The sequence below is a fragment of the Glycine soja genome, chromosome 6, assembly GCF_004193775.1.
Source record: "Glycine soja cultivar W05 chromosome 6, ASM419377v2, whole genome shotgun sequence".
Classification (NCBI taxonomy): domain Eukaryota; kingdom Viridiplantae; phylum Streptophyta; class Magnoliopsida; order Fabales; family Fabaceae; genus Glycine; species Glycine soja.
The window spans coordinates 48,042,955-48,069,917 of record NC_041007.1 but is presented as its reverse complement, the minus strand read 5'-3'; the positions used below and the strand labels follow the sequence as shown (position 1 = coordinate 48,069,917).

General features: G+C 35.0%; 1 protein-coding gene and 1 pseudogene across 1 annotated transcript; both read left to right on the top strand.

Moving 5' to 3' along the window:
• Window positions 1-1,751: 1,751 nt before the first annotated feature.
• Window positions 1,752-15,670, top strand: LOC114417427 (annotated as a pseudogene).
• Window positions 15,671-16,585: 915 nt separating this feature from the next.
• Window positions 16,586-20,412, top strand: LOC114417426 (pectinesterase-like). The gene is made up of 3 exons (XM_028382628.1): window positions 16,586-17,526; window positions 18,843-19,139; window positions 19,875-20,412. Exons 1-3 carry the CDS (start codon window positions 16,638-16,640, stop codon window positions 20,273-20,275), a joined length of 1,587 nt encoding a protein of 528 aa, XP_028238429.1. The 5' UTR covers window positions 16,586-16,637; the 3' UTR covers window positions 20,276-20,412.
• The last annotated feature ends 6,551 nt before the right edge of the window (window positions 20,413-26,963 follow it).

Here is a 26,963-nt window from a genome sequence, read left to right as displayed (position 1 = left end):
ATATTTATATTGGCTTAAACTATGCAAAAAATTCAAAGCTTGAGTTTATCTATTAATTGTCATAAGTTTTATATTTAGGTCTAATATGATCTATATTTGAAAACCTAACTTTTAATTTACTAAAAGGCCTATTTTAAATAAAAGTTTTTATATAGGTCTTATGTCTCTCTTCATGGGCTAATAGGTCTTAAAATTGTTGTTAATACTAAAAGCATGAGACAAATATGAAAGTAGATAGATTAGGTTTTACAAGAATTAAGTCTATCATGTTAGACATTAGAAGTTAGACATTAGAAATAAACCTAATGGTTATCATCGCTGTATTGCAAAAGATCTTTTACCTACAGATTAAGCAAGCCCTAAATTGCACTACTTCAAGCAATTAATTGTAAGTTAAAATTATTATATGTAGTGATAGATAAATATAATTGTAAGTTAAAATTATATCCATAGGTAAAATTTATAGTAATAAACTATTTAGTCAATATAGGACTCCTTTAAGGTTGATGCAAAAACATTTGGGGGGCAAAGTCTTTTATATATTTAGCTACAAATTTTATACTTATAGTGATAATTTTTGTTGTATAAGTATATGTCATTTTCCTTATAGAGTGATATCAAATAAATTTGGCACATTTAATTTGCTCCGCTATTGGTGTTGGCATGGAAGGACTAAGGCAGAAATTAACATTAAAAAGAAAAAAAGCTATCAACTATTATCATTAAAAAAATAAAGTGGAACCCGTTATATCCATGAACGCATTGACACACAGTATAAGTATATATGTTAGCAATATGATTAAAATATATAACGTTTTGTCAAAATTGCTCATAAATACTTCCCTTAATTTTGCTTATTCCTGAAACTACTGCACAACATGGGTTACCCTAAATTATAGAAATATATATATGCTTAAACATAACGCCTGCGAGGACAAACGCCCACCAATTAAGTGAAAATGATTACTACGTTCAAAGAAACTACTCCTTCTCCTACGCTGGAAGAAGTCTACTCAAGAAAGGATAATATATACAATATTTCCTTTCTCCCCATCGTACATGAATATAGATATATAGCACACAACTTCAGGCCAACTCAACCATATTATTCTCAAAACCATAGTTTAATTGTGTGATTATATTGTCAAGACTCAAGATCACATACGCTGCTATGGTCTCATAATAAAAGAGCTCAATTAGTAATATTGTTTTCAAGAACAAAGATGCAAATGCCGAGTAAATGATGAACTTGATTGAATTTAGATCAAGGTCACGATTAAGTGCTAAGGCCAAGGAGTTTGCTTTTTCTTTTCTTATTGATCTAATGAACCTTTATAAAAAAATCAACCACTTGTGTAAGGAGTGTAACTTGTGTATGGGTTCATTGGTTTGTATACCCCTATTAATTTTATATGATATATTATATAATATGTTCTTTGCCGATAAAAAAAATAACAATTAGACTTGTACCCTCTAAAACAGATTAAGCAAGCCCTAAATTGCACTACTTCAAGCAATTAAAAAATATTAATTTTCCTACCAGATAAGATTGTATTCCTTTCATCTCTTTCTTGCAATTGCATTCATAGTTTGTATGTGTCATTCTTCCCTATCATTTTCAATTCAGCCCACACGTTTACCCCTTTCACACTCCACATCCAACCAAATATATATATATATATATATATATATATATATATATATATATATAAGTAACATCTCATTACCAAAAGCATAACAAACCAAAAACATAAAAGATTATTTGTGGTGCAAGTGCAACTTACAAGTTACAACTCTCATTGTTAATTTCTTCAGTAAAAATGGAAACCCTTAAAAAAATATTCCTCACACTCCTATTGTTATCTTCAATTTTCACAATAGCCTCATCATCGAGAAGAGGACTAGGTTCATCCAGCAACATAGATTGGTGGTGCAACCTAACCCCACACCCTGTGCCATGCAAACACTACATCACTACTCAAATGAAGAGTCATCATTTCCAAATCAAGCACAAAACTATCTTCTGGGAAATGCTTCTTCAATATGTCTTAAACCAAGCCCTCATCACGCAAAAAGAAGCACATGACTCTGACCAAAACAACATGTCAACAAAGAACCACAGAACCGTACATGGTGATTGTTTGAAGCTCTATGGAAAAACCATTTTCCACCTCAACCGCACCCTTGAATGCTTTCATGAGAAGCAAAACTGTTCAACCATTGATGCACAAACATGGCTCAGCACTGCTCTCACAAACCTTCAAACGTGTTAAACTGGCACGGTTGAACTTGGTGTTGAAGATTTCAAGGTTCCCAACAACAATGTTTCTGAGATGATAAGGAGCAGCTTGGCCATCAACATGGACTTCATTGAACAACATCACAAGAAAGAGAAACCAGAAGCTGCGTTTCCAAGTTGGTTTTCGACGCATGAGAGGAAACTGTTACAGTCTTCAACGATAAAGGCACACATTGCTGTGGCGAAAGATGGTTCGGGGAATTTCAAGACTGTGCAAGATGCTCTCAATGCTGCGGCAAAGGGGAAAGAGAAAACAAGATTTGTGATACATGTCAAGAAAGGAGTGTATTGAGAGAATATTGAGGTTCCTGTACACAATATGATAACATCATGCTGGTTGGTGATGGGTTGAGAAATACCATAATCACCAGTGCCAGAAGTGTTCAAGATGGTTATACCACCTATAGCTCAGCAACTGCTGGTAAGTGATATTCTTCTTTCTCTTTCTTGCTCCTTTTACTTACATTGATAATTCATGGTTCTAAAATTGCGATGATTGCGATTGTGGTTGCTGTTTCTGCCATGCATGTTGCGGTTGTTGTGACATGAAATTATTATATGATTACACTAAATATGAAAAATAATTTTATAAGTATTCTAATTGTCTATATATCTTTTAAAGATAACATAACTTTTCATTAATTTTAAGATTTAGTAGTCGCAACACTCCGCACTCCACAGGGTCTTCGGCCACACCCATTCAGATATTGACTCTTAGAAGAAGTTATAGTAGAAAAATTGAAATCTGAATCTTTGTGTCTTTTTTATTTACAAAAAAGTGGAACAGAAAAAATGCTAAGCTACTATATTGCAGCTTTAATGCGGTTTCATTCCATCTAGGTTGCAGATGCGTTGCAACATTTCGTGTGATTGAAAATCACACTGCAATTACCGGTTGTTGCGGTTACGGCAATGCAACAGCAATATGTGATTCTCATTTTGTACTTGGCGAAATTCATAATAGAGAATGAGAACCACATATTTAATGAAATTTACGTGAATTTTACTTGTGTTAAAAAATAAAGTATTAAAGATTAGTTATTACCATTTTTTTTCTATAGTCCAATGCTTTGCCTTACTTCTAACTCAATACTCTTGAATTATTCAATTTCAGGGATAGATGGCCTTCACTTCATCGCACGCGACATCACTTTCCAAAACACTGCCGGTCCTCACAAGGCGTGGCATGATGGGTTACCAAGACACCCTCATGGCTCATGCACAGCGCCAATTTTATGGCCAATGTTACACCTTCATATTTGGTAATGCTACAGTAGTATTCCAAAACTGTTTTTCTTTTTCAAGAAAACCCTTTGAGGGCCAAGCTAACATGATCACGGCCCAAGCCCGAGAACTTTCCAAAATACTGAAATTTCGATCCACAACTCTCAAATCCGGGCCGCACCAGACCTCAGGTCCGTTGTTGACAAATACAACACTTTCTTGGGTAGGCCTTGGCAACAAAACTCTAGAGTTGTGGTCATGAAAATTCATGGACACATTGGTGAACACTTTGGGTTGGTCTCCACATGGTGATTCTGAGTTTGTGGCTGTTGCTACGCGCATCGAGCACAATTACTGGTACACCCAACAAATCAACATGATTTCCATTTTATTCTTTCATAAAATTGATATGGATTGGACAATCTGTAAGCCTCATATAAATGAGGCTTATAGATTGAGCTTATGAGGCTTACGGATATTGAACAATCCATATCAATTTTACGAAAGAACAAAATGAAAATTATACAAATTATGTTGGGTGTATCAACAATATGGATGGTGTGCGTAGCAACTGCCTGAGTTTGCTCAAGACACACTTTATTATGGAGAGTACCAAAATTATGGACCTGGAGCATCCACTAGGAATAGGGAGTTGCTACGTGCACCCAACATTATTGCTGGGGCACCCAGCAAACAGTAAAGTGACGAAACTGCCCTTCAGCAATTATTCTTCCGGAAGAAGGTTCTTCCGGAAAAATTCCGGAAATAATTTTTCCGGAAAGTTTCCGGAAGAATCTTCTTCCGGAAGAATAATTTGTGTCTTCCGGAAGAACTCACAGACAACTTCCGGAAGAACGTCATCCGGAATGTTTCCGGAAGAAGCTTCTTCCGGAAGAATTCCATTGTCTTCCGGAAGAAGCTTCTTCCGGAAGTTAGTTTTTTTTTTAACAAATATTTTATTTTGTAATAATTTACTTTTAATTGCATAAACTAATTTATAAAATAATTAATACTGCATAAATAATTAAATAATAAAATAATTAATATTATTATGCATAAATAATTAAATAATTAGTGAACGTAATTATGACTAACATTTATAATTTGTTTTTTACGCGCATGTCAAATATTAATTTAAACCATAAAAATTAATTAATTCCTAAACGTGATTATTGTTTTATAACAAAATGAAGAAAAAAGAATTTTTATTTTATAATAATAAGTAAAAATAAAATAATATTTAATGCGTATGTAATGACGATTTTGCCCTTGTGTAAATTTCTTTAAATTAACGTCTTCAGGCTGTGTTTTGCTGCGCTTTCTTTGTTTCTTCTTCCGTTTGCTTTGTTTCTTCTTCCGTTTGCTTTGTTTGTTTCTTCCGTTTGCTGTTGTTTCGGTGGTGGTCCCTTCAGCAGTCTGTTGGTGGTCCCGTGAAGTGAAGTATTTGAAGATTTGGTGGTCCCGTGTTCCGTATTTGAAGTTTTATTAGTGGCTGTTGTTCCTATTTTGTCGGAGGTACGCGTTTATTTCGTTTTCCGATTAGTTTTTAGAGAAGAAAAACAGTAAAAAGTGTATCCGGAAGAAATTTTAGGCACAGGAGGAGGAAGGTCCGGAATGACCACTTCCGGAAGAAGGTCTTCCGGAAGTGGTGAATGCAAATTCCGGAAGAAGTTCTTCCGGAAACTACTTCCGGAAGACCTTCTTCCGGAATTTGCATTCGTAACTTCCGGAAGACCTTCTTCCGGAATGTTAAATTATTAGTAATTTTTTTTAATTTCTGTTTTATATATATATATATTTCTGTTAGTTAATAATGAATTATTGGTTTAATTAGGTATAATGATATATATTGTGGATTATAATTTTTTTGTTTTATAATGGTATATATATATATTTCTGTTTTATAATTTTTTTTTATTTCTGTTTTATATATGTTGTGGATTATTGATTTAATTAGGTATAATGGTATAATATTAAATGATTTTATTAGTTGTTTATTATAGTGATAAGTTTAGTTTAAGTAAATAATGTAGTTATAAATTTAGAATATAGTGATAATTTTAATATAGTCGTGTATGATGCATATGTCCTATTAATATGTTTGTTATTTAAGGTGTAGTAAATTTTTGGATGTGATTATATGATAATTTGAATGTACTTGTGTATGATGCATATGTCCTTAAGATGGACGAAGATCAATGGAGGTATGACTTTGCGATGTCACAAGAAGTTCATATGGATTATGATTATGATAATCAAGAAGAATGTGGAGTGAATGAACCACATGTCGATTGTTCAAATGCTTTTAATACATCTCAGGTAATCATAGATAATTTGAGTCATTGGTTGAATTGATGGTTTGTATGAAAATTAATGTGTTAGGGTTGCGTTGTAGGTATTCGCTACTCGAGATGATGTTTTGCAATGGGCTCGAACAGTTGCCCATGAAAATGGATTTGTTGCAGTGATTATGAGATCTGACACAGAGACCGATAGCAGAGGAAGAAGTTCATTTGTGTTAATTGGGTGTGAAAGGAGTGGTACGTACAAGTGTAGAAATAAAGAATTCGTTAGAAAAGACACCGGGAGTAGGAAATGTGGTTGTCCCTTCAGGCTTCGTGGGAAACCAGTGCGTGGAGGGGAAGGTTGGATGGTGAAGTTGATCTGTGGGATTCATAATCATGAATTGGCGAAGTCCTTAGTTGGACATCCATACGCTGGGCGATTGACTAAGGAAGAAAAGAAAATTATTGCTGATATGACAAAGTCGATGGTGAAACCGAAAAATATCTTGCTAACGTTGAAGGAACACAATGCCGACAGTTACACCACGATAAAGAAAATTTACAATGCAAGAAGTGCATATCGTTCTTCAATAAGAGGAGCTGATACCGAAATGCAGCATCTGATGAAGCTTCTCGAACGTGATCAATACATTCATTGGCATAGATTGAAGGATGAAGTTGTGGTGCGTGATCTGTTTTGGTGTCACCCAGATGCAGTAAAGTTATGCAATGCATGTCATCTGGTATTTTTTATAGACAGTACCTACAAAACAAACAGGTACAGACTCCCACTACTTGACTTTGTTGGAGTGACACCAACGGCGATAACATTCTCTGCTGGGTTTGCATATCTGGAGGCTGAGCGTGTTAATAATATTATATGGGCTTTGGAACGATTTCGAGGCCTATTTTTAAGACACGATCGCCTCCCTCTTGTTATTGTCACTGACAGAGACCTAGCACTGATGAATGCAGTGAAAACTGTGTTTCCCGAGTCTACTAATTTGTTGTGCAGGTTTCATATCGATAAGAATGTGAAGGCGAAGTGCAAATCTTTAATCGGGGAAAAAAATGCGTGGGACTATGTAATGGATAACTGGGGTACTTTGGTTGATTGTCCGTCCGAATACGAGTTCCATGAGTCATATCAGAAGTTTCAAGTTGCTTGTTCGCCTTGGCCGATGTTCGTTGACTATGTTAACGACACATGGATTATCCCCCACAAGGAAAAATTTATTACAGCATGGACGAATAAGGTCATGCACCTAGGCAACACAACAACAAACAGGTATTAACAACTGATTTTATTTGTTAGTAACGATTAATATTAAATGGTATTTAATTGTTGTATATTTTCATGTTTGTTGTGTATTTTAAATGTAGGGTTGAATCAGCTCATTGGGCTCTCAAAAGAGTACTACAAAATAGCGTTGGAGACCTATGTAGTGTTTGGGATGCCATGAACAACATGATCACGCTGCAACACGTCGAAATTAAAGCATCCTTTGAAACCAGTACGCATGTGGTTGGCCATGTATATAAAAAAACCTTATACAAGAGGCTTCTTGGGATGGTTTCGAGGGATGCTTTAAATCAGATTGCTTCTGAGATTGACCGTCTACGTTATCTCGGCAACAATCTCTCTTCTTGTGGTTGTGTGATGAGAAGCACGCACGGGCTTCCTTGTGCATGTGAGCTTTCTAGGTATACTGCTACCAGCATCCCATTGGAGTCAGTCCATCTTTTTTGGAGGAGACTTTGCTTTTCAGACCAAGGGTTATGTGAGACGGAAGTCACCATCAAGGAAGAAATAGAGGTCATATCTAAAAGGTTTGATGAACTTGATGTGGTTGGCAAAGTAAATCTGAAGAGTAAACTTCGAGAAATCGCATACCCTGATCATAACTCTATGTGCCCTCCTCCATCAAAGGTGAACACTAAAGGTGCACCGAAGAAACCGATGAAAAGAAGTCAAACATCCACAAAGCGTGATCCGTCTTACTGGGAGTATGTTGATGCTTTTCATTCTGTTCAAAGCAGCAACTCTCCAGTGAAACGAAGTGCATCATGTTCTCAACCGCGTCAGCCAACAAGGATCATCCCGATGTTGGATTAATTTGCGTCATTCTTTCAAGGTTTCATTCGTGACGTTGTGGATGTGAAAGCGGACGGTAACTGTGGATATCGGTCCATTGGCGCTTTATTAGGTATGGGGGAAGATTCGTGGCCGTTAGTGCGTAATGAATTGCTTAAAGAACTTGGCAGGTGGTCGCATGAGTACATGAACCTCTTCGGTGGCACAGAGAGATTTGAACAATTAAAGTTGTCCCTACTTGTTGATGGATTTTCAAAGGTATGTTTTTAGGTTAATTTTTTTTAATAACAATGTTTAAATTACTTACATGTGTATGTTTGGTTCATTCAGGTTAGTGTGGACAAGTGGATGGATATAACAGACATGGGATATGTGATTGCTTCACGGTATAACGTAATCCTTGTATCGTTGTCCCAACAACAAAGCATGACATTTTTCCCTCTTAGAAGTCAACCACCACCTGACTCTTATGGCCACCGCATCATATGTGTCGGTCACGTGTTTGGAAATCATTTTGTTCAGGTACATTGAACATAGTTAGTGTAACAATTATGCAATGACTTCGCTGGTTCGTTTGGCACGGTCAGCACATGATATAATGTTTGTTCATGTACAACAGGTTTATTTGAAAGACCATTGTCCGTTGCCGCCCCCAGCGCTGTTGTGGTCAACCAATTGTTATTCTCAGGCAAAGCAATGGGCAATTCCATATATTAGTAGAATGCAGGAATACACAAGCTTGATGTCATTCAAAACACACTATGTAGACCTAAATGAAGACTAAACATTCATTGTTTATTTATTTGTATTCATTATGCGATATAATTCGTTGTAACCCGTCACTAACCAATTAATATTATCAACTACTCGTTTGGTTAAGCAAGGAAATTGTTGGTCCAACAAAAATCATTTACGCGTGCAGCATACATCATTGTCATAATTGACAACACATAATGACATGCATGCGTATTACAGTTTGAGCGTGACAACACATTGGTTGACTTCAGTACACATTTTGAAACTAGCAGTCGCTCGACAACACATTGGTTGACTTGACTACACATTAGCGACAACACATTGACTGACTTGACTACACATTTACGCGTGTCTATTTTTTTGTAAACAAAGTTAAACAAAGGCTCGGTCACAACCATCTATATATATGGCAGACTAGGCTACTAAATCACACATTATCTTGCTTTCAAATAATCTCCCAACTGATACACAAACTATGGCATTTCTAGGAGAAACTAGCAGTCAGACGATTGTCAACTCAAGGTTGGCTTTCATTTATCCAAATGGATCGATTATTCACAATGATACTGGGGTTTACTTCCAAACTTCAACTCCGGTGCCCATTCGAGTACCAAATAGGTGTGATTTTGCAAGCCTAAAAACCAGAATACACAATACCCTTCAGCTATCCGACAAACAATTTTTGGATGAAATTCACTACCGGAAGCCATTCACCGATACAGGTAACCAAATTCGCTTTGAGTGTATCAAATTGATAAATGATGACGATGTCAACACAATGTTAATGTGTAATGATCAATTTTCTTGTGTTGGTCCGATTGAGTTATTATGCACCGTTGGAAGAACACCAGATGGAATAATAAACTTACTTGAACGCACTATGCCTCGTATTCATGACGCGATCCTGTATTACAACGGCAAATGGAACATGCCACCGCAGAACAAATTTGTTGGTTGCGCATTCACAGGAAAAAATCCTAAGAAATTTCAAATTCCTTCAACATGTACAATCGATGAACTGAAGAATTTAATCAAGCAAGTTGCACCTAAAGGGATTCCCCCTCTTGAAATTCACGAATCACAAACGGTAAGACGATTGTTTTTCCGCCAACCAGCTCGGTTTGAGTATTCAGATACGGTTATAAAATATGAAATAAATGAGCTGATCACCAACGAAGAACTGCTGAAGGTGTTAGTACAATCTAACTACTGGAAAAAATATGGACCAATAGAAATTTTAGCTGTCTTTACTAAATATGTTGAAGACGAGGTCAGTGGGACGTCGCTAAAGAACTGAATGTCATGTTTAATTTTTTGTTTTTTCGTTGATGTAACCTTTATATGTTTACGGCGTGTTTAATTCCCATAATAAAGTTGAATGCGTTGTTTCAGTGGTCCAAAAAATTAATTGTTAAAAGGGTTCATTTTGTATTTTTTTGGATCTTGAGGCTTTGTTTTGACGTGTTAGTTGACGGAACCATGGAACGGGACTATTTTTTTTGGATTCTTTGACGTCCAAACATGAGAAATGGCCATCCTCCGTTGTCTCAGGGCACTGCCACACCCACGCAAAAAAATCCCAAACATGGGTACTTGAACATGGAAAAAGGGTTCATTTTGTATTTTTTTGGATCTTGAGGCTTTGTTTTGACGTGTTAGTTGACGGAACCATGGAACGGGACTATTTTTTTTGGATTCTTTGACGTCCAAACATGAGAAATGGCCGTCCTCCGTTATCTCAGGGCACTGCCACACCCACGCAAAAAAATCCCAAACATGGGTACTTAACATGGAAAAAGGGTTCATTTCGTATTTTTTTGGATCTTGAGGCTTTGTTTTGACGTGTTAGTTGACGGAACCATGGAACGGGACTATTTTTTTTAGATTCTTTGACGTCCAAACATGAGAAATGGCCGCCCTCCGTTGTCTCAGGGCACTGCCACACCCACGCAAAAAAATCCCAAACATGGGTACTTGAACATGGAAAAAGGGTTCATTTCGTATTTTTTTGGATCTTGAGGCTTTGTTTTGACGTGTTAGTTGACGGAACCATGGAACGGGACTATTTTTTTTAGATTCTTTGACGTCCAAACATGAGAAATGGCCGCCCTCCGTTGTCTCAGGGCACTGCCACACCCACGCAAAAAAATCCCAAACATGGGTACTTGAACATGGAAAAAGGGTTCATTTCGTATTTTTTTGGATCTTGAGGCTTTGTTTTGACGTGTTAGTTGACGGAACCATGGAACGGGACTATTTTTTTTAGATTCTTTGACGTCCAAACATGAGAAATGGCCGCCCTCCGTTGTCTCAGGGCACTGCCACACCCACGCAAAAAAATCCCAAACATGGGTACTTGAACATGGAAAAAGGGTTCATTTCGTATTTTTTTGGATCTTGAGGCTTTGTTTTGACGTGTTAGTTGACGGAACCATGGAACAGGACTATTTTTTTTGGATTCTTTGACGTCCAAACATGAGAAATGGCCGTCCTCCGTTGTCTCAGGGCACTGCCACACCCACGCAAAAAAATCCCAAACATGGGTACTTGAACATGGAAAAAATATTCATTTATGTAATTCTTACAAACAAAACTCATGATTCTAAAAACTTATGTTTTTTATGTAATTCTTACAAACATGGAAAAAGGGTTCATTTATGTAATTCTTACAAACATGGGTACTTGAACATGGAAAAAAGATTCACTTATGAATTATTAATCATTTTAAAAACTTTTATTTTTTATGTAATTCTGACAAACAAAACTCATGATTCTAGGATCCTTTTTTTTAAAAATAAATTTAAAACAACCGTAAACTTCGCTTAAGGACCACAAACAATCGGAATAACAAACTATATTATAAAATAATAAACTGTGCAAAACACGTCAACTATATTAAACAAAAACTGTAATAATTACAAATATTCATGTCAACTACAACACAACAAAATAAATACAATGATCAATGGTCCGTGCGGCGTCTCTGACGAGCCCTGACCGTCCCATCAGCACTGGGTCCCCCTCTCGCAATCGTCAGGCAGTCCTGCATAATGTCATATAACTCTGTGCCTGCAGTGACTATCCTAAGGTTGAGCACACGCTCCAACCTCTGTGCAATCGCCTCATATCCCTCATAATCATCCTGTCAAAGTCAGTAAAAACATTTATTATGAAATTCAAAATAAACAACAACTCATAAAACATTAAACGCGCAAATAATCTTACCACATATGGAGAGGGGGTCAAATGCCACTGGAACCTGGGGGCTGGGCGGCTGTATGTAGTCCTCAGGGTCTGCAGCTGGTGCATCCCTCTGCTGGTCAGCTGCCTGGGTCGGTGTCATGAAAGGGTGAGATATGCGGAAAAACCACTCAATGTAATCTGCAGATACCTGCCCAGGCACTAAACAAGGCTGACCCGCAGGTACTAAGTGATCCGCAAACTCCATCCACCTGTCATCTATCTGATCCTGTGACAATCGTGCACTAACAGGCGGCGGAGGGATGCTCTGGATGTAACCGAACTGGCGTACCACCCTCTCCGGTCGAACTGCGACGATCATAGGACCCCATCTGAGCTGACCCTGGAACGATGAAATCTCCTGAAACGCCCTAACACCCCGATGCTCCGTGTACGGCAACCAGGAAACATCTGTGACGGTCAAACCATCACAACGTGCCCTGTAGGGTGCTCCTGTGATGCCCTTCATGTGCGCCTTCGACGTCAACCACCGGGAAGCACGTGGGGACGTCTCCTGGTATGTATCGTCAGTCACGCACTGATGCACACTAGGGAAGTGCTCATAGATCCAGCACTACACAATAATTGAGGTTAACATAACATAAAAATATGTTTAAATCATAATCGAACCTAACATATTAATAAACACAAAATTTACCTGAAATAGCGTCAAGTACCCCGCAAGCTGTCGGGTGGTGGTCCTACAAGCCTCATCTAACTGGTCGTACATATGAACCAGCGCGGCAACCCCCCAAGCGTAACCACCACTATGAGCGAGGTCCCGGAAAGCGTCAAGGTGGACCACATGCACGTATGTTGCACTCTTATTAGCAAAAAGAGTGCAACCGACAAGGTGCAGCAAATAAGCGCGAGCTGCGACAATCCACCGCCGGGCCTGACATCTGGTCTCATAAATGTCACGAACCCATCCTAATCGTACATATGCTCCACGTGTGAGTGCTGTCTTGACTCTGGCCTCCTCCGCAGACACTTCTAGCAACTCCGTGAGCAAGAATCTGGCCTCCTCCGTAGAAAGAGCGTGGAAACTGTGCAAGGCGCCAGTGATGGGCAAATGTAGAATGGACGACACATTATCCAATGTGATCGTCAGCTCTCCTACTGGAAGGTGGAAGGTGCTAGTCTCACTGTGCCACCTCTCCACAAATGCGGATATAAGTCCAGGATCGCCAGTAATAACTGAACAATCTATCAGTGGACTTAATCCTGTGGCAGCCACCAGGCCTTCAATCTCAGGCACTGGCCTCCCAATCAGTGTCAGCTTCCTCCCATGTGACACTAACTTCAAATCAGGACGTTCCTGATTTGAAGTACAAATTATACAATTATTAAAAAAAATTAATCATAAACAAATAAATAAACAATGACAAATAATTAACAAATTAAAATACCTGTCCACTCCACACGGCATGTGCAACATGCTCGGCAAATGATGTGAGCACTGACGGGTCACGTGGACCACCAGGGAATCCCTCTGCAGCATCATCACCATCTGACCCCTCACCACTATCAGCACCCTGTGCGTCCGCACGCATCTCAGGTGCCTCCGTAGGCTGCTCAGGGACATCATCAGTCATGTCAGCGACGTCCTCAGCCATATCACGTCCCTCCGTAGTCATCTGATGAACGCGTAGCCTACGGGCTGAGGCAGTAGGCCTACGCCTCTCGGGAACATCGCCAGCATCCTCGTCAGCAGCTCTATCTCTGCCTACAACTCTACCTATGGCACGACCTAAACCTCGTGTTCTGGCCATGATCTGTAAATCATGTCGAACACGTATTTTTTTCGGTCAAAATATACACAATTTTCTTTATAAAAAATCAACTTTATTTATAAACAAATAAGACTAACTTAAATCAAATTATTTTCACACATACACGACCTAATTTTAAAAAAAAAATTAAACAACTTCATTTATATAAAAAAAAAACAACTAATGTAAAATAAAATTATTAATAAACATGCACAACTTAATTTTTTTTAAAAAAATTAAACAACTTCATTTATAAAAAAAAAAACACAACTAATATAAAAATAATTCATTACTAAACATCCACAACTTAATTTTTTTAAAAAAATTAAACAACTTCATTTATAAAAAAAAACACAACTAATGTAAAAAAAATTAATTAGTAAACATCCAACTCTTAATTTAAAAAAAAAATAAGAAACTTCATTTCTAAAAAAAAACACAACTAAATTACTTAGTAAACATCCACAAGTTAATTTTTTTAAAAAAAAATAAGCAACATCATTTATAAAAACAAAACACAACTAATATAAAAATAATTCATTACTAAACATCCACAACTTAATTTTTAAAAAAAATTAAACAACTAATGTAAAAAAAAATTATTTAGTAAACATCCACAATTTTTTTAGTAAATAAAATACTTCATTTATAATAAAATAAACTAATTAATTATAAAAAATAAGTATTTTTATAAAACTTCCAAAACACACAACTTTAATTATAAAAATAGACAACTTCATTTTTAAAGAAAAAACACTAATTTAAAAAAAACAATAAACAAAAACAAACACAACTACTTTTATAAAAAAAATTAATTTACAAATTAATATTTAGTAAAAATACACAATTTAAATTATAAAAAAAATATGACATCAAAAACCCAAACTTCATTTTTCATAAAATCTAAAAAACAAAATAACCAAAATAAATAAAATAATTCATTTAAAAAAAAACAAAACAATTTCTGTTTAAAAAAAATTTAAAAAAAAAAACACAAAAAAAAAACAAAAAAACCACTTCCGGAAGAAGTGGTTCTTCCGGAAACATTCCGGAAGAAGGGGTTCTTCCGGAAAGGTCTTCCGGAACTTTGAAAGTTCTTCCGGAAGTGCGCGTCTTCCGGAATTCTTCCGGATGAACCACTTCTTCCGGAAAGTTCCCGGAAGAGGTTTTCCGGGAGTCTTCCGGAAGAAGGGTTCTTCCGGAAGACGTTTGGTTACTTCCGGAAGAACACTTCTTCCGGAAACTTTCCGGAAAATGTTCTTCCGGAACTTCCGGAAGAACCCCTAACGGGTCTTCCGGAAGACTTCTCCGTCAGCCTTTTCCGCCATTTTTTCCGGCGTACTCTCGTCTTCTACCCTAAGGTTCCATTGCTATGCTAAGGTTCCATTGTTATGCTAAGGTTCCATTGCTATGCTAACAGTGATGCACATTACAAGCTAAGGGTAAGGGGAAGGGGAACTAACCTGTTCGCGGAAAAGAAGAAGAAAGCCTTGGCGCGCCTCGCGGAGAAGAAGCTTCACGGAGAAGAGAAGAAGAAGCAGGTTCCGGGAGAAGAAGAAGCTGTTCCGGGAGAGAAGAAGAAGCTGTGTTCCGGGAGAGAAGAAGAATCTGTGTTCCGGGAGAGAAGAAGAATTTGTTCGAAAAAAAGTCTTCCGGAAATTACATTTGCGTTTTTTATAATTTTATTTTAAAGGGCAAAATAGTACTTTCAATAAATTGCTGGGTGCACCAGCAATATTGCTGGGTGCACCTAGCAACTCCCCTAGGAATAGAGTAAAATGGCCTGGTTTTCATGTGATTACAAGCCCAGCTGAAGCGTCGCAATTTACTGTCACACGCCTCCTTGCTGGCCCAACATGGTTGGCTTCTGCAACCGTGCCATTTACCTCTGGTCTTTGAGATTTTATGCTATATGGTGGGATTACATTTTGTTGCGCCAATTATTTATTTAAAATTTAGTTATTAGACTGTAGTTTGTGTAACAACATTTATAGGTAATATTCTTTTGTACACTTTTTATACTGTATTATTCATATATCATTGTAAAAAAATATTTGAAAAGAAAACAACATTGGTGATTGGAAATGATTTTGAAGTGAGGTTAGGCTAGCTAGCAGAGGTATTATATTGGTTAGTTAGCTAGGGAACAGGTAACATACTTATTCTTAGGTTGTTCCACGCTCAATTAATCCGAATCGACGAAAGGGTTTAAAGGCTCTTCATACATCGTTTAGGGTCATCCTCATAATAAATTTACAAAATATATCCAGTATCATACTCACCTCTCGTATATTGTTGGAATTGCATGCTCTCTGAAAATTCAAAAATTACAGTACTCTACATTTTTTTTTGTTTTTGTTTTTTCACCTCAATGTAAGAGCATCATGGTATATATAAAGCAAGGGACTTTCCTAACAAAAAAAAAAGGTTTACAACAAAATAGATATATGTTAGCTGCATTGTATGCATATGCAACTCTATGATGATGATCGTGTCTTCGAAAGTATTTGGTTTGATCAACCCAGTCAACCATAGAGGCACCTAATTTAGCGCCCTTTGGCAACCCCAAAGAAACATACCTAATAGATTTATATCAGTCAAAATCAGTTTAATATTTCTCTAGCTAGTTGATATATCTACACAGCCTTCAACGTTCATCATGAGATCAACACATAATTAAATTAATTAATTATTTAAATGTCAATATTAAATACATATATTAACAAGTGATACATCCTAAAACTATGTATAGTACAGTATATATAATCTTCAAACAAATTTTATTTGGATTTATGGATGTTAAACATCACTTTCATTCATCTACAAATTAACCTTGCCGGCTTTAATCACCGCGTTGTTTTTGAGTTGAGTCTCTTAAGTTTTAACCTATTTATATAAGAACCCTAACTGTGTCATGAACATTAATTCTATCATTTTTTTACCTAGCTCAGAGAAAGCTCAGCAAAATGGCCAAAAGTCTTGGCCTAATCATTGTCTTCATATCCTTGCTTTCTCTGTCTTCCCCAACCCTTTCAAGCATTTTCTCCAATACCGTTGATTTTTGGTGCAACCAAACCCCACATCCTCAAACATGCAAGCATTTTGTCACAATAAATAGTCATCGTCTTCAAGATGGTATCCCAAAAAGTGCATTTCAATTTAAAAACTTCATCCTTCAAATTGCAATGGACCAATCAGTGAAAGCTCAAATTCACATCATGTGGTTGGGCTCAAAATGTAGAAGCAAGCAAGAAAAAGCAGCGTGGTCAGATTGTACAACCCTCTATCAAGACACCATCAACATCCTCAACCAAGCACTTAACCCTACCAAACAAAGCACAAGCTATGATCTCCAAACATGGCTTAGCACAGCCTTAACCAACATTGACACGTGCCAAACCGGGTTCCACGAGCTTGGTGTTGGCAACAATGTTCTATCCCTCATTCCCAACAAGAATGTCTCAGAGATCATAAGCGACTTCTTGGCTCTAAACAATGCTTCCTCATTTATTCCTCCAAAAAAGACTTACAAAAATGGCTTACCAAGATGGTTACCACCCAATGATAGGAAGCTTCTAGAGTCATCACCACCATCGTTATCACCAGATTTTGTGGTGGCTAAAGATGGTTCGGGGGATTTTAAGACCATCAAAGAAGCTTTGAAAGCAATTCCCAAGAGAAATGAGGCCAAGAGGTTTGTGATATATGTTAAGCGTGGGATTTACAATGAAAACATTGAGATTGGGAATTCTATGAAGAATATTATGTTGTATGGTGATGGTACAAGGCTCACCATCATTTCTGGTAGCCGAAGTGTTGGAGGAGGTTCTACCACTTTTAATTCGGCCACGGTTGGTAAGAGTTTTGCTAAGAATTAAGAATAATGGCATATGAATGTTTGTATAGTTTATATATCTTATTGACACTCATTTTTTTCCCCTATATTCAATTTCTTATTATGTCACACTATTACTTTTTACCTCTACATTTCTCCTTTTTTTTTTTATCTCTTTCTCTCTTAAGGTGTAAATTGGATTTAGGTGACCATGGATCATTTTTGTTTTGTCGTTTCATCTCATTTAATCTGAGTTTTGAAAATTCATAAAGAAAATAAAAATTCAAGTTGTAATTTCGATGCTTAAAAATATTAACAATGATATATAATTCGATTTTCAAATTACAGTGAACACACCTAATTGGTTCAGATCATGATGTTGAATTAGTGTACTCTTAATTAAGAGTGAACAGCCACCACCTTGGTGGGAAGCTTCTTCTAGCTTACTTCCGTTGATACTAATAATGTTGGTCAAAGAAAAATCATATCATCAGTGTGGTTTCTTCCTTTCTTTCTTTCCTTTTTCAATTTATTTTATGAAAAAAAAACTTTATTTTTTTATGTATTTATCAATATAGGGTTTATTCACAAGATGAGATTTTTCTAAACAAAACCCACGTCATATTGATGTCCAAAAGATATACTTTTCAACGCAAGTTTTAACTTTTCTTGGGTATGATATAAGTTTGTACTGTCTACAATGATTATCTTATTTCTTTTTAACTAGATATTATATTTCTTTTAGCATGTGTTAAGACTTTCTATATTTAAAAACTTAGATTCTAAGTAATTCAAATTAAATGGACTCATTATGAAGATAAAATTCTTTTAATATATAGATTTTTTTTTCTGTTTACACTCCAACCAAGACATTAATGAAAACCAAACTTTTCCCTAAAGGCATTAGCTATTCATAAAACCTGTTTTATTTTCTTGGTTTGATTGCTTTACTCACACAAAAGCAACTGTATATTCATAGACTTTTAATTCATTGCTTTATATGTGTGGATTGTTACTATGTATATATATGGTTGGAGTACCATACATTGCAATCATGATTTTAAATTGGGCTAACGGGTCGCATTGTGATGACATTATGAGCAATTGCAGAAAAATGTAATTGATGTGATCATAATTATAACTGTAATACAATTTTTGAGTGTCAAAATACTTTGACATTATGGTTGCGGTTTCTGACGGCAATTTTTTAAAACCATGATTGCAATCATATCTGTTTATAAATTCTTTTTTCTTGAGAAAAAAAAAATCATAGACTTTGCTAATTAAATTAAAAAGAAATCCACAATCACAAGATATAAACTTCTATTGTTTACAGCTGTGACAGGAGATGGGTTCATAGCACGTGGCATCACATTCCGCAACACAGCAGGCCCAGAAAACCACCAAGCAGTGGCACTGCGTTGTGGTGCTGACCTCTCTGTATTCTATCGCTGTGCATTTGAAGGCTACCAAGACACTCTCTATGTCCACTCCCAAAGGCAATTTTACAAGGAATGCAACATTTATGGCACTGTGGACTTCATCTTTGGCAATGCCGCTGTGGTTTTCCAATCCTGCAATATATATGCAAGAAGGCCAATGCAGAAACAGAAAAATGCTATAACAGCACAAGGTAATGTTGAAGGAAGAAAAAATATAAGAGAAGTATAATAAATCTATCTATTTATACCAAAGCGTTTATTTCTGATCGATATTTTATCAGTACTTCAACCAATTTGAATCACTTCAATTATAAGAGATCTCACGTTAAATAGTAATAGTATGCATAAATGGGTGAGAATCCTTACTTTCTAAGCTAGAATTTGGGGTTGATTGAGTTTAAAATTCAAATTCTAAATGTATCAAAGTCTATCTTAATAGTTGTTGTTGAATTTATTGGCTCACCCATTATATATTATTATTAGATCACAGATCATTTAGTGATTGTTGAGTTAAGTTTTAAACCCAAATTTTAAAATGGAATCAAAGTCTTTTCTAATAATTGTTGTTGAACCTATTAGACTACTTGTCATAAAATTGTTATTAATTTACCACTTACAAATATTTAAACTCAAATTTTACCTCCGATATTTTCAATTTTCAGAGTAAACAATACTCCATTTTAGTTATATCACTAAGTAAATGTGAGTTTCCAATTTTTTGAAAATATTTATTAAGTCAACAATCTTATTTAACTTGACTATTCATCAGTTTATTTGGATGACAGAATTGCATTCTAAATTTCTAATTACTCCGTATGAGTTTAAAAATTAATTGCTCCACTTTACAGTAGTAATTAGTAAATACATATATAACCTATTTTAATTGCTCCACTTTCAAATTCTAAATTTTTTATTATATCTAACAGGTAGAACAGATCCTAATCAAAACACTGGGATTTGCATTCAAAACTCGCGTGTCATGGCTGCTGAAGACCTAGTTCCTGTGCTGAGTTCCTTCAAAACCTTCTTGGGCAGGCCATGGAGGGAATATTCAAGGACCGTGTTCTTGCAAACTTACCTTGATTTGTTGGTAGACCCTGCAGGGTGGTTGGAGTGGAAAGGCGATTTTGCCCTCCACACTTTGTATTATGGAGAGTACAAGAACCTTGGTCCTAGGGGTTCCACAAGAGGTAGAGTGAAATGGGGTGGTTACCATGCCATAACAAGTGCAACCGAAGCATCCAAATTCACAGTTGAGAATTTTATTGCTGGGAAATCATGGTTACCAGCCACAGGGATTCCTTTCTTATTTGGACTCGATGATTAAGGGTGTGGTTAATTTGAAGAGGTTGCACTATTTATTTTAAGTTCTTTTTAATTTATTATAGTACAAAGTTGTTATGTAAGCGTATAATCAAATTGATTACTCAAAGACAACCAAAAGTCCTTGAGAATTATTGATAACAAGCTGTTTGATATGTTATCTTCGTGTAAGTTCTATGTACTTATTGTATTAAAATGATAACATCTATTATATATGGTTAATTATGTTTTTTGTTTTAGATCTTTCAGATAAAAATAAAAAGAAGTGTCAAATTAAAAGTACGTCAAAGAAGTAGGAACCAGAAAATTTAAATTTGTTGTAAATGATAGTTGCTTGCGTACTTAAAAGAATATGTTACTACCAAGGTTGAGTATTTAGTTTATTCTTTCCTTTTGCCAAGTAAGAAATAGTTCTTTCCGCAAAGAAAACTTGCCATTGCAAAATAAAATAGCAAAAGTTGGGCAAAATGTTATATTTGACAAGAAGCACAATATGAGAACCTGAATGAAAATAGTAAATGAGTAGTAGTTTCATCCTCTAAATGGCAGAAGAATGAACAGCTGTAGTCAAGATCTTGTACATTAATGTTTCTCGATCTTCTTGAGGTTATCTTTAGTTTGTACCTTTCAATCAACACTCGCCACCCAAAGGCCGCTACATTTGATGGTATGATGTCACAAAAACACTGGTAAAAAGAGGTATCAGCTTTTTCAGATCCCTCGTTCTGCATTGTATGCTGATTTTAGAGAATAGGTACTTGTGCTATGTATTCCCATATCCTTTTATCCTAAAACCCTTGATTGAGTTTTATCGTGTTGATATCTTCCATAAACCTATCCACCTAATATTTTCCCCACTCAAATCACTCCCTCCTCCAACTTAGGTCTCAAACAACAACCTTAATTCCTGCCACCTCCCCATTTTTGCAATAACAAATTGTTGTTGTTTTGAATTAAAATATACATAGCATGTTGTATTTTTTTTGACGAAGTATCTTCTTCCAACAAATTTTCAAGCCAAAACTTCACTGTCATCTCATTTCCAATTTTCAAAGTGATGTTTTTATCAATCCAGTTTTCCTAACTATTTCTCCCAGTCATCTTCCCCAAATCTCTCCATCACCAAGATCATGTACTAAATACCCTTTCATCCCCCAAAATCCCATACTTTGGCTTCAGCACTTTGCACTACGAGTACATTGTTGCCACTTCTACACCAGAAAGGGTTTTTACGCCACCTTTCTACATCAGTTCTCTAAGAACTGAAGTCGAATTCGATTTTCAACATAGGTTTTGAATCATAGCTGATGTTGAATTGATTCTATGACGTTACAAATTTGAACTCCCTCTCACTCTCCCTTATTTCCTTTCCTAACTCCCTCTCAATCTTGCCCTCGCTCATCCCTCGAAACCCTATTGTTGCCACATCTAGTTTCCACCGCCACCATTGTACCAGCCATCACATTGTGCCGCTAACACCACCACAACTAGACCATTTCCATTTCAAAGTTCCTCTTGCTCTCACTCTTCAAACTCTCTAAACCCTATAGCAATACCTCTGCCACCGCATCTCATTTTTGCTATTATCTTTGTCACCACCATCACATACCCTTCAAAGTGCAGGTAAAAACTCTTCCTTTTCATTTGTATTTTATTATTTTCTTCAGCATTTTGTTCTCTTATTGGTTTTTTAATCTTGATTTTAAGGGTTATCCTTGCCCACCATTGCCTTCGCCATTGACGATACCAAAATCTAATACTTGACACCCATCTCTGATAAGGTTCATTTTCATCTATTGTTTAGGGTATGTTTTGTAAATTGTGATTGGTTAGAATTCTTTCAATTCATTTAAATGTGTTCAAAAATTAATTATTTGATGAGTTTATGTATGATTCTTAATGTTGAAAATGGACCTAAATTGGTTAGCTACTTGTATGCAAAAGAAGTTGGCTGAAAAGTACTGTTACTATTCCATCAATGTTTAATTACCTATTACCATGTATTTAGTGCATCTTTTATTGAGTAAAATGTTTTGATATGTTATGGTTTAATTTTTGGCAGAGTTTGGAGAGCATGATATTGAACTGTGATTGTGTTGTGATTATGCTTTGATTGTCTGGAATAGTTGAATTGTGATTATTATGTGATTTCTTAGGTATGTATATGGTATTGTTGGAACAAATATAGTTGTCAAGAATGTAAGCTTGTTTTGTTTAGTGTATGTTTATTGTTATAATATTGAAATAAAGAGATGAGTGAATGCTTTGGAAAGATAGTTGTTGAGAAGTGGCTTCCTAGCTATTGTTATACATGTTGATAAAGTTTAAATGGTTAACATATTTTACCTTCCATTTATTTTTTCTGTTTTCTTCTTTTGTTATTCATGTTCATCCTTTGTTTGTGCCATGTTGCAATAAGTTTATCCTTATTTCTTTTATTAAATTACACCAACTAGCCACTACTACAATATTTATTATATTGAGACTCTTTTGTGCTTCAATGTTGCAAGATTTTTTTCTTTTCCTATTTGCACCGCCATTACAATCTTGGTTATTAGCAAGCCTCTTCCATTGTACGTATCCCTTGTTGGCATTCTTGTTTGACAATGAATGATGTTATTAAGCTGTCCATTCTATTCAATTGTTGATTTATAAATTGTTTAATTATTTGAATGTTGATGTCTAATTGTCATATCTTGTTATACGCCAAAGCGTATAGGGTTAGGATTTTTTTTGGGATTTTGTCTGTGGAATTTGTATGATGCTTCAATATTTTGTTTATTGTTTTCTCTTATCAGATGTTGAAACATGTGGCTTAGGGTTTATTTTTGGGTCATGCCCATGGGATTAACTTTTACTAAGAAAAATAGTGAACTTATATTAAAGGAATTAGAAGAGACTAGGAGCTAAACAATATGCAATAGAAGTTTACTGAGGAGAAATGACTAATTAAGTTTCTTTTAAGTTATCTTCTGTCGTATGTCATTTAGTGTCTTGCTTTCTTTACCTTTCATGATAAGCTCTTTGAAGAAAATTGATTAGCCTTTGGAAGCCTAGAAAGAGTTAGGAAAAGCCATAGCAACAATCATGTAATGCATGAAATGCCATAAATGATATGCAACACATAAAAAACCAATTTTTACTCTTAAAAAGTTTTTTTTTTTTTTTAACTTTGTCATGTTTTAGTTAGGAGGAACCATGAAAATATACATGTTGAACATGACAAACCATAAAATTAATTTTGAACTCTTTTAGAACTATATTTATTTATTTTTAATTTATTAACCCGTGTCCTAAGACACCAATTAATAAGATAAAAAAATATCAATCCTCATACCATAATGGTTAGATAAATGATATAGTTGGGATTAATAAGCATAAGTTTGTTATGTCTTGTTATACATCTACATATTTTACTTGAGTTAGGTATGTTCGGAGAATTCTTATCTCTTCCCTCTCTTTTTTGTTTATATATGTGTATTTCTTTTTTCTTTTTTCTTTCCAAAATAACTTTTATCTATTTCTGTATTTTAGTTTTAGAAACATTTATTTTCAAAATAATATTAGAACTTAATAAAATTTAAATTAGAATTTGACTTTTGAAGAGTGTAGATTTTTTTATGAAACCATCTTTAAAACAAAAACAGTATTTAAGAGAACCAAATATGTCCTAAGAAACCATATAATCTTCTCCTTGCTTTCAGTTTATATACGAAATCCTAGCTTCTAAAGCACTACTCTAACACCCGAAATTAATGTCTTATCTTCTGCAGGATCTAGACCACAGGTCTCTAGATCAAAGAAAAATCTCCACAATTATAATGATAAACTAGAACATAAGACTTGCAAATAACTGTTCTTCCTCTCCTCCAAATCTTCAAACAATGATCCAAGCAAGTAACTCATTTGATACTTAAATATTCTTTTCTTTTTTCATCTTTTGCATAACACATTAACCGTTGATATACTAAAAGTAACAATAACACTCATTACAACTCAGAAGTTATGAAATTAGAGTCATATATTTACCTCTTAACAAACTTACCCTTTGAATTGTTTGAGGGATATGGTTAGCTAATAGCCATTAATAAGGTTAAAAATTAACTAAAAACCATTGCTTAATTTTGTCGTCCTAGGAGACCTTAGAAGAACTCTTGAGACTGGGAATATCGTCAAAAATGTCATCATCATAGACTGGTTTGTCAAAGATAGGTCCGCTGTGGGATTGTTGTCCTCGGTTTCCACGATGACTTCCACGGCTCCAACCACGACCTTGATAACCGTTTCTGTTGTTGTTAGGGGTGTAGATGTAGTTGAGAAGGACACCCTCCAATATCAACTCCTTTATCTTGTCCTTTAGGCTCACAAATTCCTCTGTTCATTCCCTCTTTTTTTTCTCGTGCTTCTCTTATTATTGTTACCGTACACAGTGAATAATTACAACAATGAGCCAAGGTAACTAATGAGTTCACCCTGCGTTTCCATCAACAATACGTAGCTTGGCAAGATTGAAATCAATAAGGTGGTCTTTGCTTAATTAGCTATTCGTGCCACTGAAATTTCCAGCTTGGAGATGAATTACATGATGAGCCATCAAAGGATTTGAATTTATCCTCAATTCTTTATATGCTTTTGAAGGTGGATCAAATTACTAAGAAAAAGAATTAGAAGAGACTAAGACATTAAACTACATGCAAACAAAAGAAGTTTACTTATGAGAAAACACAATGTTTCTTCTGAGTAAGCTTTTTCCACTACATATCATTTAATGTCTTGCTTTCTTCCACCTCATTTTGATAAGTTCATTGGAGAAACATTGATGAGCCTTCAACTTCAAAAACCTAGGAAACGATGGGAAACCATAAAAATAACCTTGTAATGCGAGAAAAACCATAAATGATATGTAACACACATAAAACCAATATATATTTATTGAAGAAATCATTAGAGAATACAAAAGAATTATAAACAACACAATTTTGTATATTTTAATAAAAAATTCATTTTAGTTTCTTAACTAATACAATAAGGATAGTTGTTAGTATTTCTTTTACCTATTTAATAAAAGAAAGTAGTGTATTAAATAGTGGTACAACAAGTACTCCAACCCTTATACAGTACAGTACATATATGGAACTGAATACAAAAGTTGATCATCCTTCCATGATAAGTTACCTATACCAAACCCTCAAAACATATAATATTGGTATTATTGATCAGAATTGAAAAAGAAAATTAAATTAAAAGATATAAGTAGAAGTTACGTATTACATATGGAATTAATACGTAAGCAGCTACAATCTTAAAGTACCAGTACTTAATTAATAACTTTAAAGTATTGCATTTATCTATTACTTTTGTCTCACTGCAAATAAAATAATTATGGCTTTAGGATTTTCACTTTTACAATGATAATCATTAGAGATACCACCATTCTAATTCTGCGTAGGAACCACCTTGAAATTAGGTGTCTGAAATTATATGGTGTGCAAATATTGTATCATTAACCTAATTATATGTCGAACAACCATCACTTATGCAGAATTAATTAGAAAGAGACATCAACAGAAGCCAATTGCTAGCTTTTCAGACTAGGCATATGATCAGGATCAATTATCCCAACAGAACCTCTACGAGATCCAGAGTCACTCATTCCCAATATCATCATCACAACAACGTCATTACAGTTTAGAATTGAAGAAGATTGTGGAAATGGTAGGGTCTAGGAACGGAGTGGGAGCCTAGGAGGGGCCACCATGCCTCATTTGTGTAAGGGTTAATTAACCTTTTTTTTTTCCATGAGGGTGTGGAAGCTGTTCCATTACGTCAACACCGGTAACAAGCAAATAAAATGTATTTTTCTCATTCCACATGGAATATACACCATAACAGATGCAAAGGATAAGAAAGAATCAAGAGAAAAACAATAAATTTAATAAGTGATAATGAGAAAATGAGAGAAAAATAAAGACATAAGGTAAGTATAAAAAAAGGAGAAATGTACATGCAAGTTGAGTGTAAAAAAGAGAAAATCAAAATGAAGTATCATGTGCTTTTAGTTTTTTATATTGAAATTATAGAGTTTCAATTAATAACTTACATAATACCGAGATAAAACTTAAAAAGGTTGATGTATGAATTACCAAGATAAAACTTAAATCTGAATCGAAAATGAAACTTAGTAAAACATTCTCTATTACTTGACTAAAATTTATTTAAACTACAAAATAATTAGTGAAGTTTATTATATAAAGTTTGAGACTAACTAGACAATTTTATCAATTTTAATAAATTTTGATCAATAATAAATAGTATTTAGAGAATGTGTTGTTGGTTTTTTTTATTAAAAAAACAGTCCTAGAAAACACTTATGATATTGCACATAAGTTTTATCTGTATAAAAATTTGGAAAAGGTTTAGACATCAAAATCTATTCAAAAGTTAGAGAGGGAAAAAAAAGAAAAATGTAAAAATTATAGGTGATTTATAAGTGATAAATACATACTGATAAAAATAAATAAATAAATAAAAGTGTTTAATATATATATATATATATATATATATATATATATATATATATATATATATATATATATATATATATCATCACTACTTCAATTGAGGCATCCTTTAATTATATTAATTTCATTAATTTTTTCATCTTTTGGGCCCTTTAAATTGGTGATTGGTAG